At 33.3% G+C, this 13,755-nt stretch overlaps 1 protein-coding gene across 2 annotated transcripts; it reads left to right on the plus strand.

Annotated features, from left to right (window-relative positions):
* The first annotated feature begins 641 nt into the window (after positions 1 to 641).
* Positions 642 to 12,829, plus strand: Cbz (chorion b-ZIP transcription factor). 2 transcript variants are annotated; one of them, XM_073073198.1, is made up of 6 exons: positions 642 to 1,144; positions 8,810 to 8,888; positions 10,513 to 10,773; positions 10,905 to 11,028; positions 11,113 to 11,795; positions 11,898 to 12,829. In XM_073073198.1, exons 3-6 carry the CDS (start codon positions 10,600 to 10,602, stop codon positions 12,498 to 12,500), a joined length of 1,584 nt encoding a protein of 527 aa, XP_072929299.1. In that variant the 5' UTR covers positions 642 to 1,144; positions 8,810 to 8,888; positions 10,513 to 10,599; the 3' UTR covers positions 12,501 to 12,829. The 2 variants fall into 2 exon arrangements, with proteins under 2 accessions (XP_072929299.1, XP_072929298.1); XM_073073197.1 differs by lacking the exon at positions 642 to 1,144 and adding an exon at positions 6,539 to 6,757.
* Positions 12,830 to 13,755: the final 926 nt, after the last annotated feature.

Raw genomic sequence — 13,755 nt, forward strand, 5'->3', positions numbered from 1 at the left:
ACTCTTTGGCTATAATAATAATTATGAAGTTAACCACATGCGTTTAGAATAGAATATATGTACAATACACATATTTGACACTACGTATTATTTAGTGCTCATCAATACGATGTACTGGGGAAACAAAAATAATTTGCAAATATCATAGTACAGTTTTAAAAAATAAAATAATCTTGAACCATACTTTACATGTTGAGTTCTCGCTTCATGTTCTTTAAAATTGCGTCATCCAATCTGCGATTCTGCGCTTATCCGGTAGACAGAGAAGACGATAAAACAGATGACGCAGTTCTACTTTGAGGCGAAAACATCACATGGTATCCTTGTCTTATTAATAAGTACTTTCATTCTACGCATTTAAAGTTTATTTATAGGAATAAATTAAATAAAACCTATGTGTTTGAAAACCGGAAATATTTTATTTACATTAATTATATTATTTATTTGTTTAATGATCATAATACGAAAGAAATTGAAGTCATATTAAAACGTTTTTTCGATTAAAAGTAATTGAAAAGTTAAAACGGAACGTTGACTACGTCAACCACATAAACGTGAATGAATTTGACGTTGACGTCCTTTCTGGCTAAACAGGCCTTCTCTTTCACTCGTTTTAGTTAAGATTGACTATAATTTCGCAATTTCGTCATTTGAATCTTGAAGCGCCAGAGTGAAATACGTGTTAAGTTAAAAGTTAAGCAATAATTATTGCGAAGCGGTTTAAAGCAAAATACATTTAGTATTCATTTGACAGCGCTTAGTTCGATTATTTTTAATGCAATAATTTATATCACATTTTGCTTTATTTTCAATTATTACAGACGTAAAATTGAGCCGCTTTACTTATTTACCGGTTTATATGGGTCTTTTTAACGTTTACGTTAATTAGGCCGCCGCTGGTGTTATTTGAAAATTGTAAAAAAGAAAAATAAAATACACCAGAAAAGAAAAGTCTTCGGCGACAAATTAACATGAGCTACGCATACACCCAACAAAACAAAATATACAACATAAAATATCACGGGATATTGCTAACATCGTTGTCAAATAACCAGGAGGTATTTGTCTCGAATTTTTACGGGTCTATGCGGAAGGACAAGATCAAGAAGTTTAAGAGCACAATTTGCAGAACACATATTAAAATGTAAGTACTCTATATTATTATTCCTCCTGTAAACTTAAAAAATACATATTTTGGTAGTATTTTCGTAAAAGCATTATATATTTAGCAATTTTACTAACATTTTCAGTTGTATTTCCTCATGAAGTTTTCATATAAACAATGTTTTATTGTGTTTAATACGAAGTGTAAAACTTCAAAAGAACAATAACAAAAATAAGGCGACTTACACCGCCACCTAGTGTCCTCCTATAGTATGAATAATTTAATGACTATCAATTTTCTAGCAACAATTATTGAAAATATTGAAATAATTCTCACATAAATAATATAGGTTTAAAATCGCTGCTACTTTCAATATCGGTATTTAGTTTAAAAAAAAATGTAACAAAATTGGTTTATAAAATTGTGAACTCTACATTTAGTTCACCTTATTTTCCGCCGGCGGCGCGCGTGTTGATTTTTCACTTGTTTTTACATGTATGCATCTATGGTATGCATAAAAAGAAGTGTGGATGTGTTTTTCTCTCCATTTTATTTCCATGTTAACAGTATAAAATAAATTGCTAGTTTTATAAGACACTATGAATTTTTTTTCGGTTCACTCTATCATATTGTGTCATGTTAAGTTATTTATTCATAATAAACGCAAACTCGTTATTTCCAGCAATAGCAAAAGATTGCATAATTAAGTATTTTGAAAAATCACGATAATCGTATTTTTTGCCGGGTTTTTAAATATCTTCCAGAGCAACGGTACTTGGAATGTTGGTTTGTTTTAGGTACATCATTAGGTGAATCAATTTAAAATGAGTCAGAATTGTTGCATACATCATTATAACTAAATCGCATGCCATTGTCCACAATTTACCACGTCCTATGTAGGTACTGTTTTTATCTCGACAACACTTCGAACCTGCAAATCGTGAGACTATGAGTGAGGCAATTTTAATATTGCTTATGAACGAAAAACGTGATTAACCACGAAATACTCGACAACTACATGTACTAAATTTATTAAAATTTCATAAAAGTTCTGAAATTTCTATAAAAAAACTCACTCACTCACTCACTCAAATCACTTTTGAAGTGTTTTTTAATGAAAATATTTAGGTAAAAAAGTATATAAAGGTAATCATTAATAACAGTATACAAAAATAATATATAAAACTAGAAAAACGAAAGCTCTATAAATGTAATAAAAAAGTATATCGGAATATCGGAAGATCGGTATATCGGAAGATCGGAATTTGTCAAATGTCGATCTCTGATAGGCAAAACATTGGATGGATTGATTATTAAAAACGGGTATAAATGGATTGGATTAAGAACATAGTAAATCCTGAATATACATAACAATAAGAACATTTATATACAATTTTAATAATTTCGGATATTCCCGGATACACTTTGCACTTTCACCGACCGACTCGTATAAGAATTCGTGGAAGTTATGTTAAAATCAAAACACGTTCGAGTCTTGATTACACGTCTGTTTTTCCCGCTATAGCCGGTTTGTCGTTTGAACCAGCCAACATCAGGCAACAACATTTTTTATGGAGATAAAAACTGTATATGTTGTTATGGGGTAACTTATTAAATTTTTATTATGTCAATGGATTAGCAAGATATGTGTAAATCATAATCATCATCAAGTTATTCAAATATTGCACAACAAAAAGCACTTACAATTTGGACATTAGTTACCTATAAAATACCACGTATAAATAAATAAATCTAAAAAAATAAATAAATACCACGAAACTAAAAACATGACGGAATTCCACTATGTAGTAATATTCCATGAGACCAAACTACTAAATGGGGTATACTGGGGAATGCTTCTTGATAATGTCTGTGATTTTGATATTTGTAATAATTTTGTTAATATGAAATTCGATCATTGGTCTCTAACTAGAGATTCTCGTAAACCTTGTAAAGTACTTAACGCTGAAAGAGCCGCTAATTAATGACCAATGGTGTGGCAAAAATAGAACATAAAATATGTGTAGATACAATAAATTGATAATAGATAAGATTGTATCAAAATTTAGAAAATATACGCGTCGCTAATCTCTTTCCTCCAGGAAGTTTATTTTTAATACTAAATTTAAATTTATTGTTATAGTTATCTACAAAAGTTTTTTCAATACTTGATACGTTTTTACCTTGTAGCGCCGAGTTATTTGCATATTCTTAAGCTTTAGAGGAAATAGAAGAATTCTCACTGAAGAATTTGATCATAAAATGTATGATTGGAAATGATAATAAAGTAGTTTTATTATACTTAAAGTGTTAGCTTTTATGGTTTCATGGTTTTAATGGTATGATATCCTTTACACGTTTACCAGTTTCGGCTTTTATATTTATTATATTTATATTGCGATAAAAACAAAAATACTTTTAAATGTTACTCAATTATCGATAAGGAGCAGTTATTTGTGAAGTCGTCAAAACAGTTCCTAGTAATTCTGAAAGTCCCGTGATTTGAATTTTGAAACTTGGAACATTGACAAGTTTTACTAAGGCAAACTATTCAGTATAAACAATGTAAATATTTAAACAAACCATTCGTGTTCAATGTCATCGAACTGTGTTATATTCACATGTACTAACAGCTTGCTTTAAAACTGTATTTTAATGAGCAAAATAGATATGAAAAAATACTTCATAATACTCGTATAACAACTAAAAAAAATATATACTAAAATTTAAAAAAGGTAAACTATCTAAAAAGCCTGCCCTTACTGTACAGTACAACTGGCTCCATGTAGAGTAGGTAGTCCTCAGTTTTATCAGAGAAAAGAAAAGGCTGGAAAAATACGCTTAGTATTCTAATATTAAAACATTTTTCAATCTTTTCAAATAAAGATAAGCAGAAAACATCTTGAAATAGTCGATCAATTTCATTCGCACTCAATTATTTAATCTACGTTATCCATAATAATTATCTCTACATAACCTTAATAAATAACCAAAAAATGTATTGTTGACCTATCATAGGAAATACATACTATTTTATCTCAACTGCGTGGAAACCAAAAAACAGTTTATAATTTAAAAACCTGTTGCTCGCGGCGTTGTTCATACTAACTCTACAATTATGTTACGACGTTCGGTGGGGCTATAAACGTGATGGATAAGTTTAATATTTACTTGAATAGCTCATGTTTTTGATTAGATGATGAAAAAAGCCGATGTACAGGCACTGTATCAAGAAGTGCTAGAAAAAGGCTAGTACGAGAAAGAGTTGTTGTGAAGTAAAAAACCCAAAATGTTATAAACAAGAAAGCCTATAAAGTACTACGAAAAGAGGCGCATTGTGTAAAGTACTTTCATATTTTTGGTCAAAATCCAAAATTCTTATCTACATTTTAATAATTGATATATTTCAATTTAACACATTGATACACATTATAAAAGGATAGTTGTGGCATCGTCACGTACTTATGGGATTATTTGCATGGATGGCAATATTCGCAACTTTATCATTATCATTATCACGATGATTCAGTGAATCCGTACGGCGCCGAGTAGCTAGAGGCTCAACTGGGTGACTGCCGTATCGTCCCCATCAACATAGGTCGATAATTTTACTGTTTGTCTACCCATGTCATTGAAGGTCATTTCGTGACGTCCTTTGTTTGCTAGGTAGTTGCCTAGATCCATAATTATTGCCGTGTTTGTTCAGGCACTAGTGCACCACTGTAATTGCTAGTGAGTACCTATATAACGACAGACTGTAATCATATGTGTTTTGCGCTTTAGTTGTTATTTCAATAGGATTTTTTCATGAACGCAAGTATTGACGTCACAAATACATGCCGCCTCCGCTTTTTAATAAGAATGTCTAGTTCTAGGTGTGTATTATGTTTATGCCTCGTGTAAGTTTGTTGTGGGAGATTGTAGTTCCGAGAATTGTTATTAGTTTTATAGGTCACCTGCTGCCCCTGCTGGTAATTTATTTGAAACAAAATTAACTACTCTAGGCATTTCATACACTTGTATAATAGACGATTTAATAAACATTCCTTCTTTTATATCATACAAGGTAAATATTTAACTTATAAATAGGTAGTTACGTATAACATTATTATGAACTCTGGACCACAGTTTAGTCATCCTCAATATCTCGCCTACCTAAAGTAAAAGGTCGATCAACTTGTTCAGTCAATATTCTATGCGAATTGTGACAAGTTATTGCGTTTTAGGTTTTCTCTTAAAATACAATTGCATACTAACCAAAACAACCATACTACCACGATATTCATTATTACTATTTGATGTTACGTATAATTTCGTTTTGTTTAATTTTTTAATTCAATTCATAATGTTAAAGATATTATGTGGAAAAAGAACGTATATTAAAGAAAAAATGTATCTTTATCTATGGTACTTCTCACGAATTAAATTTATTTCCCTTGACGATGACGATTTGTGATGTGAATAAATCAAACGATATTTTCGGAATTGGATTTCCTTATAACAACATTTAATTTTATTTCACTTTTTTAACTTTTGGGTCTTACTTTATATATGTTTTCAGCAATATATTTGAAATATCTATAAAAAAACATTAGTACACCTTTTCGATAAATGGTAAATCATTTATTGAAAAGGTATACTTAATGTTTTTATGACCATGACTTTAAGTTGCATACTTACTGGGTTTACTGTACTTTATTCTGTGAATGACATGGACCCATTGCTTATGGGTCCATGTTATTCGATACACGATACGAACACCAAACGCGATGTATTGGGACTCTACATTATTTTAATATCTTAAGAGTACTAATGTGAAGTGAAATGAAAAGTATCAGAAATATGACGTAGAATACGAAACATTCTAACAAGCTTAATATATTGAGCAATATTTTAACAAATATCAATATCAGTCTTTCTCTGTATGCACTTTACTCAGCAATGTCATTTAATATAAAGAGCTATTGGCATTAAATTATTTAAAAGTAGTTATCATTTGAGATAAGCTTGGAAGATATCTAACAATTCATACATATTAAATTACTAATCTTAATCAAATTATTGATTGCGGCGTGAGGTAGACCTTTAGCTGCATATATGCATGTAAGTACATGTCAGTACGGTGAGTCACGCCGAGAAAAACATTGGGTTATTAAGTTTACATCCACGTGAAAACCCCGGTGAAATCCCCCTCCACTACATTCTGCTGTGTGTATCTGTGTCGGCCCTGTCGGCGTTAGCGAGACTAGCTGTATAATAATATAATACAGTAATACTGAATTGCGACGGTCTCGTGACTCTCTAAAACCGAGCAATCCCATTGGCTCTCAAAGTTGACGTCATTTTCAACAGCCAACCACAAGACGGGTGAGATATTTTTAGAACAGAATCGTGGGGAGTGGGGAATGAGGAAAACTGTATGAGGCACTCTGAGCGCGCGAATGTTGCACAATATTTTCTTGGCTCTCTCTGAGAGGACGTGTAACTTTTTAAAGTTTTAAAGTGCTTGAAACGTAACGCAAGTTTATAATTTGCCATTGCACGTGTAAAAAATAAGCTTTGAATTCAAGCGTTCAGAAAGTTATTCTTTTTCATTTATTTTAAAGAGTGACTTCACGACTGCAAGCTTTTGAACAATTTCAACATTTTAAGGTGAGTCGCAATAATCTTGAATTGCATTAATTAACTTCAGTATATCTTAATTTTTGATTTAAAATAGGATGATATTATCTCTGTTTAGTGGAAAAGTTGAACTTGGATCTATTTATCCGATTTTATTTAAACTTTATACCTATTATACCTAACAGGATTAAACCTGTTCGCTCACGTTGCCTCGTGTTTGTGTACTCTTATAATATGTAGCACGTTTTCTCGAACTTTATAGGTGCGTCCGTCTAATATCTATTTATTATTCTATGTTTCGTCTTATTATTAGATATAATATGAACAATAATTACATCGACTCGTTTTTATTTGTAAAGGAACAGAGTCGGTAATTTGTGAGACATTTTACTTAAACGGAACTATAAATGGGCTGATATGTTGGCGTCTGGCGTGTTTAATATCAAGGACGTTTAGTAGGGGTCATTAAATTATCATTATATGAATATCAATGCGAGTTGTGAAATCTGTTGCTACGTATTTTTATTTATCACAAGTTGAAGATGATCTCGACCTTGCTGTCGGTGAAAGTAGAGCTTAGATTTCTAAGCATATAGAAGTGCCGCCGAAGATTTCAATTCACAGAATTGGGAGTAATGTCGCAGCTATTGCTGAAATACTAAAAATTCCATGCGGCTTTAGGCAATGTTCCAAATCTTTGATGTAGAGTTGCTCTACATATATAAGATATAGTGGACATGACGTGTATATTCCGTGATTCGATCGAATGCGATTGGGGTTTTTAGCTTTAGTGGTCTCAATGAATCGATAAAAGCGTAGGTGGTCGTGAGACGTAATACTCGAGGTCGGCTATCAAGCTAAGCTGATAACCGCACTAATATGATTATATTGGGCTTTGGTCGCCGCCTCGTTATTGCTGGGTACATCGTGTGTACTCACTTATAGAGCGCACAATATGGTTGCTTTTTCTTTAAACATGGCATAATCAAATAAAGATGAAAACTACACTTGACATTATACTAATTTCTGACAGTAATAACGAAGATAGAACTATAGAACTTTTTGGTGCTATTAAGTATTTAGATTATTGCGTAATGATAACACACGGAAAAATATCTCATTAAGTGTTATTATGTGTGTAGTAGGTAGCGTCATAGAATTCCACGTAACCGGTTTTCTATCGTTTTATTTTATACTTATATACTTCTTTGAATGTTTATTAGTTCAGGTGGATACTCGTAAGAAAAGATTTAAAAAGGAGATGAATAGAATCGATATTAAGTTGATAATGAATTCATCATTAAGTTGATAATGAATGAAAAATTGGGATTTAGACGAATAGTTTGAAAGGTGGGAAAACCAATATGGTTCGACAGAGGCACCACACCTGCTTCGGGATTTTTTTCTTGTCTTTTGGTGAAAGAGTTTGGATGCCGAGTGACTTTCATATGAAAAGATAGGCTTCGGGTGAAATTTCTGTCCCAAATGGAGTTGGTTACAATAGTCCATGACGGCAATCATCACTTATTATTAGGTGGACTACATGCTTGATTGGTACTTGAATCATTTAAAAACCGTTGCATGGGTAAAATATGGACTATTTTTATTCCAAGGCTGTTATTATCGTATGATAAAATGTTAGTTAAGTAAAATTATTTAATAAAAACATTCTTAAGAAGTCACTTGGCTTGTAATTATGCTGATAGTAGTATAATAACACTGACTGCTAATTGTGGTCGGTTCTTAATAATTTATGACGTGTACAGAAAAACATCACCGCAATGTTATTGAAGCTTTATTGTAACTGCTTAACTGAAGCTTGAATTGAAGCTTAACTGTAATATGTAAAATAACAGGTCCATCAAATACAAATTTTAATTTGGGAACTCTTACAAACAAAATAGCGGCCTCAAATGCTTTAATATTAGAACAGACCGTATATAATTAACCTCGATCATGACATGAATATAGGAGCTTAGTAATTGCCTACTTCTTGTTTTATTTTGTATTCAATGCCATCTTGTTAGGTAAAATTCTTTAGCTCGTCATTCAGTCCTAATAAGTTTTGTTTCCTTGTTTCAGGCCTACTGTAAGAAACATTTCTCGTTGGGGAGCCTAAAGGGTTAAGATTTCATTAGGAACTCAGGAAGAGTTCAACAAAGTGAGTATCACCGCTCCGGCGGTTTGTTCCACCCTAACACCCTTTCTGTTACAGACCCGGAAGAATGAAGAAAAGAGCTCGTGGCAACGCAAGCATCGCATCAAACATAATATTTTCTCTTTATCGTATTAGATTCAAATAGAGTTCAAGTTGTTTCAATCATAAAAAGTAAATTATGCCATAGAATACTTTTTAAAGACTTAAAACAAATTAAAACTCAATCAACCTAATTGAATTTTTTAATGATTCTCACAAAAAAGTTGATGTGACGACATCGACCATATGTATTATATATATAATTGCCATTTCAAGTTTTTAACATTATCATTACAGTCTTACATTATTTCATTTGTCCGGCGTCCCCGCGAATAGACGAAGAACTGTGAAAGATTTTTGAAATGTTTTTTAACTTTACCCGTCACATGTGATACATTTACTAAAGTTATTTAGCTGATTTGACCGGTCATTACCGAATGCAGGTGAGTAGGTATTTTCACTATCGTATTTTTAAATTACAATGTTTTAGATCATAATCTCTAAATAATATATATCCTAAAATGGTCTTTACAGGTGTGTAAGGACCATTTGCTATAACTCACACTATGATCAGGCAGTAACTGCCAAAGTTTAGTCTTAACTTGGATATAAGAATTTACTGTTTAAACATGTATAAAATTTGTATAAATATTTTAGTTTAATTTTAATTGCACCTATCACATTAGAGTTGGCAATGACCGGTTTAATCAGTCTTTCTAGACGCATTTTAGTGTCTAAAAATTGTTATATTGCATTTTTAGCTAATCTTTCAGAAGTTCTTGGTCTAATAACACACCCTCATTGACATCATTTCACAAAAAGTAGATAAACGTTATCATTTTCATATCCATTAGCAGCTAATAATATTGAGATTCAGATATTCCAAGGAAAATAGAAAGTCTTGAATGTAGACTTCTGCAATGTATTGTTTAACGTGTTTCTGTACGTAAAATGAGGTAGAGGATTGAATGGATGGAATCGTGTGTAATCGTACTTAGATGATTTATCTTATAAAAATGCAAGCAACCATTGTCAATTGTTCGAGTGCATCACACTGATTACATGACTTTTGACTTTATCGCTTCCGCAATAGCAGGGCAGGTGATACTATCTTGATAACAGTACAGTACCCACTTGTAAACTGCAACATGTTTAAACTTGTAGTCATGGTAATCATAGGTTCGAATATTTGCCATATATGTATATACAAACATTAAAATTATTACATACATCGTATACTAAACGCATTTGCATTAATGCTAAAATTTCATTTAAGCGACTTTATACGTTAGTAAGTGTTATACATTTATACGCGTATTAATTAAAATCTAATGCAAGGTCTAAAATCACGGTCTCTCTTAAGTACTTAAACATTTAAAAATACTAAATTATTCAAACTAATCAGTCTCGAAGTTTTCCAAATGCGTTTGAAAATGTATAAATTACGAACATAATTTATCACCAACGATCATAATCATCATTCAACTTATTTATTGCTAGAGGATGCGATCCACGTTCCATCCGACAGTTCCACCTCGCTTCATATGAATATGCACATTATGTTACGTCGTATCATTTTTGTTTGTAGTTCTATTCAAAATGGTTGCTCAAAAGTTCACCTGTCCGAGTCGGAGCGACGATATCGGAACTCAGTTCAACTCAAACACCAAAAGATATGGTTTTTTCACAAACGAGTCACAAGACTCAAAGTATTTTGAAAGTGGTAGAACTAGATCGTTTAAAGCACGGAAAGAGTCAACAGGTGAAGGTTTCAATCGGAGAGCTTGTAGATTCAAGCCCAGTAACGACGTCATCAGCGCCAGCGCCCGACACCACCAGCTTATCAGAGGTAAGAGGCAGCCGGCAGAACCGTGAGTAAAAGTAAACATTTCTATGTAATTATTAATTTATTTAAGATATTATTAATTTTGGCCTCGAATGACAAGATGACATGCTCACATGTGAAATTGCAATTTCCAGGAATTTTTGAAAACGGAGCCAGTAACAACGAGTGCAATGTTTCACGATTCGGATTGCGAGTTCTTCCAAGATCTGGTTCCGTGGTGCGTCGCGCCTGTAGAGGAGACAGTAGTACAGTCCATTGGTAAGCTTTGGATTTTGGTTGTTACATATCAACAATTTTTGGTAATACAGAAATAGTTAACTAAAAAACATTTTTTTTTTTCAGATTTACAAAAAAACACTGAAACGAGGGCACACGACACAAACACACTGCACACACCAATCTCACCGCATGGTTGGGATGTATTGGACGCTAATTCTCCTACCACCCAGGCGGGAATGTATAATTCTATGTCAAGTTATCCCGTTTCACCGAATGTGGATACTATGCCGAAGTTCCGTACGGACACTTTCGATCCAATGGAATTAATTAATAGTGAGAATAAAGTACCTTTCCAAGAACAGTTCTTGGATATTAACAGTGATTGGATAAGAAACTTACCTGTGGTCATTGGCGACTTAGCGTCTGAGAAGACCATCGACATGAATCCGTGGCAACTCCCGGAGTCTGTCGGTTGGCAACTACATGACACTGACTACACTAAAACAAATACAACCATACACAACACTATGCCCTTCATTCATCAAGATGACTCACTAGACAAATTCGTATCGGTCATACCACGGGAGGTAGAAAGGAATGATGTGGTAGTATCGGAATACATCATCAACACAGATCAGGGACTAGGAGGGGATCAAACAGATTCTACATCGGATCGACGCGTTGGAGCTTTGTCCGTCAACGTACCGACGCGCGACCAGGGATGGTTTGCTGATGTCATCAGTACACCGGAAGTTCTCAGTTACGTGGAACAGTTGGAGAAAGAAAAATGTACAATACCTAGTCCGGTAAGTCTTAGCTTAGCTTAAGTTCTTTCAAATATTTGTATATGCAAAAAGTTTTAAGCCTTTTTCTTAACATGATTAACATTATCATTTATTTTATTACAGATATCGAGCTACGAGCCAATTCCGGTCATTTCATCGCCCGAAATCTACACGAAAATAGAAAACTCTCCACCCGTTGAATATGAACCCATTACCCCCAAGAGCGAATCTCACGTGGACTCTGATAACGACGACGTGAAGTCCCATACCAGCAAGAGAAGACGCCATGACAGTGAGGATTCAGATGAAACGTACACGCCTTACACAGAACATACACCTCGAAAGAATAAAAGGAGAAAGGCTAATATACCGATCAAGGATATGATACGCGCGCTGGAAGAGTCACAGCAGCTGACGAAGGCGCGCAGAGGCCGCCCTCCTAAGCGGAGGGAGAGCACGGTTTCTTCTGTGCATAGTGTGGATGACAACTCGTCCACAATATCTACGCACGAGATGAAGTACAGGGAATTGAGAGACAAAAATAATGAAGCATCAAAGAAGTCCAGAATGAACAGGAAACTCAAGGAATTGCAAATGGAACAACTAGCAGTGGAATTAGAAGAGCGTAACAAGAAATTAAGAGTTAGAGCTGATATATTGGAGGATATGACAAAGAAGCTGCGCGAAGCTTTCATGGCCGCAGTATCGCAAAAGAAAGCCGGTTAAAACGTTTGCGATTTCTTGAGTGTTCTGTTTCATTTTTTAGTTCCTATGTTCATAGATTTGCGCCTGTTTTATGGCTAAGAAAATGTAGTTATATTTATAATTTGATTCCCGCGCTCTCTATGAATGTAGACGATAACGTCTAAGGGCCCATAAGGGCACGGATGCCTTAACGTGAACTTTTTGTCTTGTTATATTTTTTTACCCGGACTCGACAATTTTACTCTGGATTTGACGAATAGAATTATATTAGATATAAGATTTTTCTTCATTATACTTATGTATTAATTAAAAGTATCAACACTTCGATTATATCTTTTACCTTGAAAGTGTTGAACACAGATCTATATCTTAATAGATCCCGCATGTGTACGTATTAGCGTGGCCAAAACTCGGGTTAAAGGAAGTGGATTCAGCTCACTTCGATGAAATGTCATTTAGTCCGAAAGTAACATTTGTTGTCATCGGATGTCAATTGACAGCAATAAACATGCCGAATTGCGCTATAATAAATTGTGTAAATTCTACAAGTAAAAGTAGCCGCGATAAAGAAAATATTTCCTTTCATACGTAAGTACCGTTTTTCTTAAAATATGTGTTATTTATTTTATAATTAATTATTTAAAATTTGTTGTGGTTTCACAATGACAATTAGTTACTGAGTGTGTTTTATCAAATTTTTAATCCATTGCAAATTTTGGTTACAAAGTTGTAAAGCTTCTGTATTAAAACACGCAATGAAAAGTAAAACGATCGATATTTCATCTTGTTGCTTAAAGATGATTGTCATTGGTTATTTCAAAATGAGTACCTGGGGTTGTACATGCCAGTTTCTTGTTCTCGATTATTTAATCGATTTTCGAAATGGATGAATAATAATGTTGTCTTAATAAATATTTTGTAACATATATTTTTTATTCTAATCATGTTAATGTTTTTTGTTCTTTTTTTAATATTTACCATTCAATTTACAGGTTTCCATTGCGATTGCGAGTGCGCCTACGCACCATCGCCATAATCAAATAACGATATGTTTACAACTTTCTATGAGAACTATGTATATAAAACAGTGTAAGCTACCTTGATGTAGCGAGTGTTTTTATTTATCATTTTATGTATTTGTTCTTATGTTAAAAAATGAAGCAATATAAGTTTTTCTAGGTCTATTATCCATTAATAATACGGCATATACACGGGGTCTACTGAAGTCGAAGGACTTCAGTTGGCCCCATGCTGAGACTATTTTAACACCAGAATT

The sequence above is a fragment of the Epargyreus clarus genome, unplaced genomic scaffold, assembly GCF_041222505.1.
Source record: "Epargyreus clarus isolate Ecla_fem2 unplaced genomic scaffold, WU_Ecla_fem_2.2 ptg000005l, whole genome shotgun sequence".
Lineage (NCBI taxonomy): Eukaryota > Metazoa > Arthropoda > Insecta > Lepidoptera > Hesperiidae > Epargyreus > Epargyreus clarus.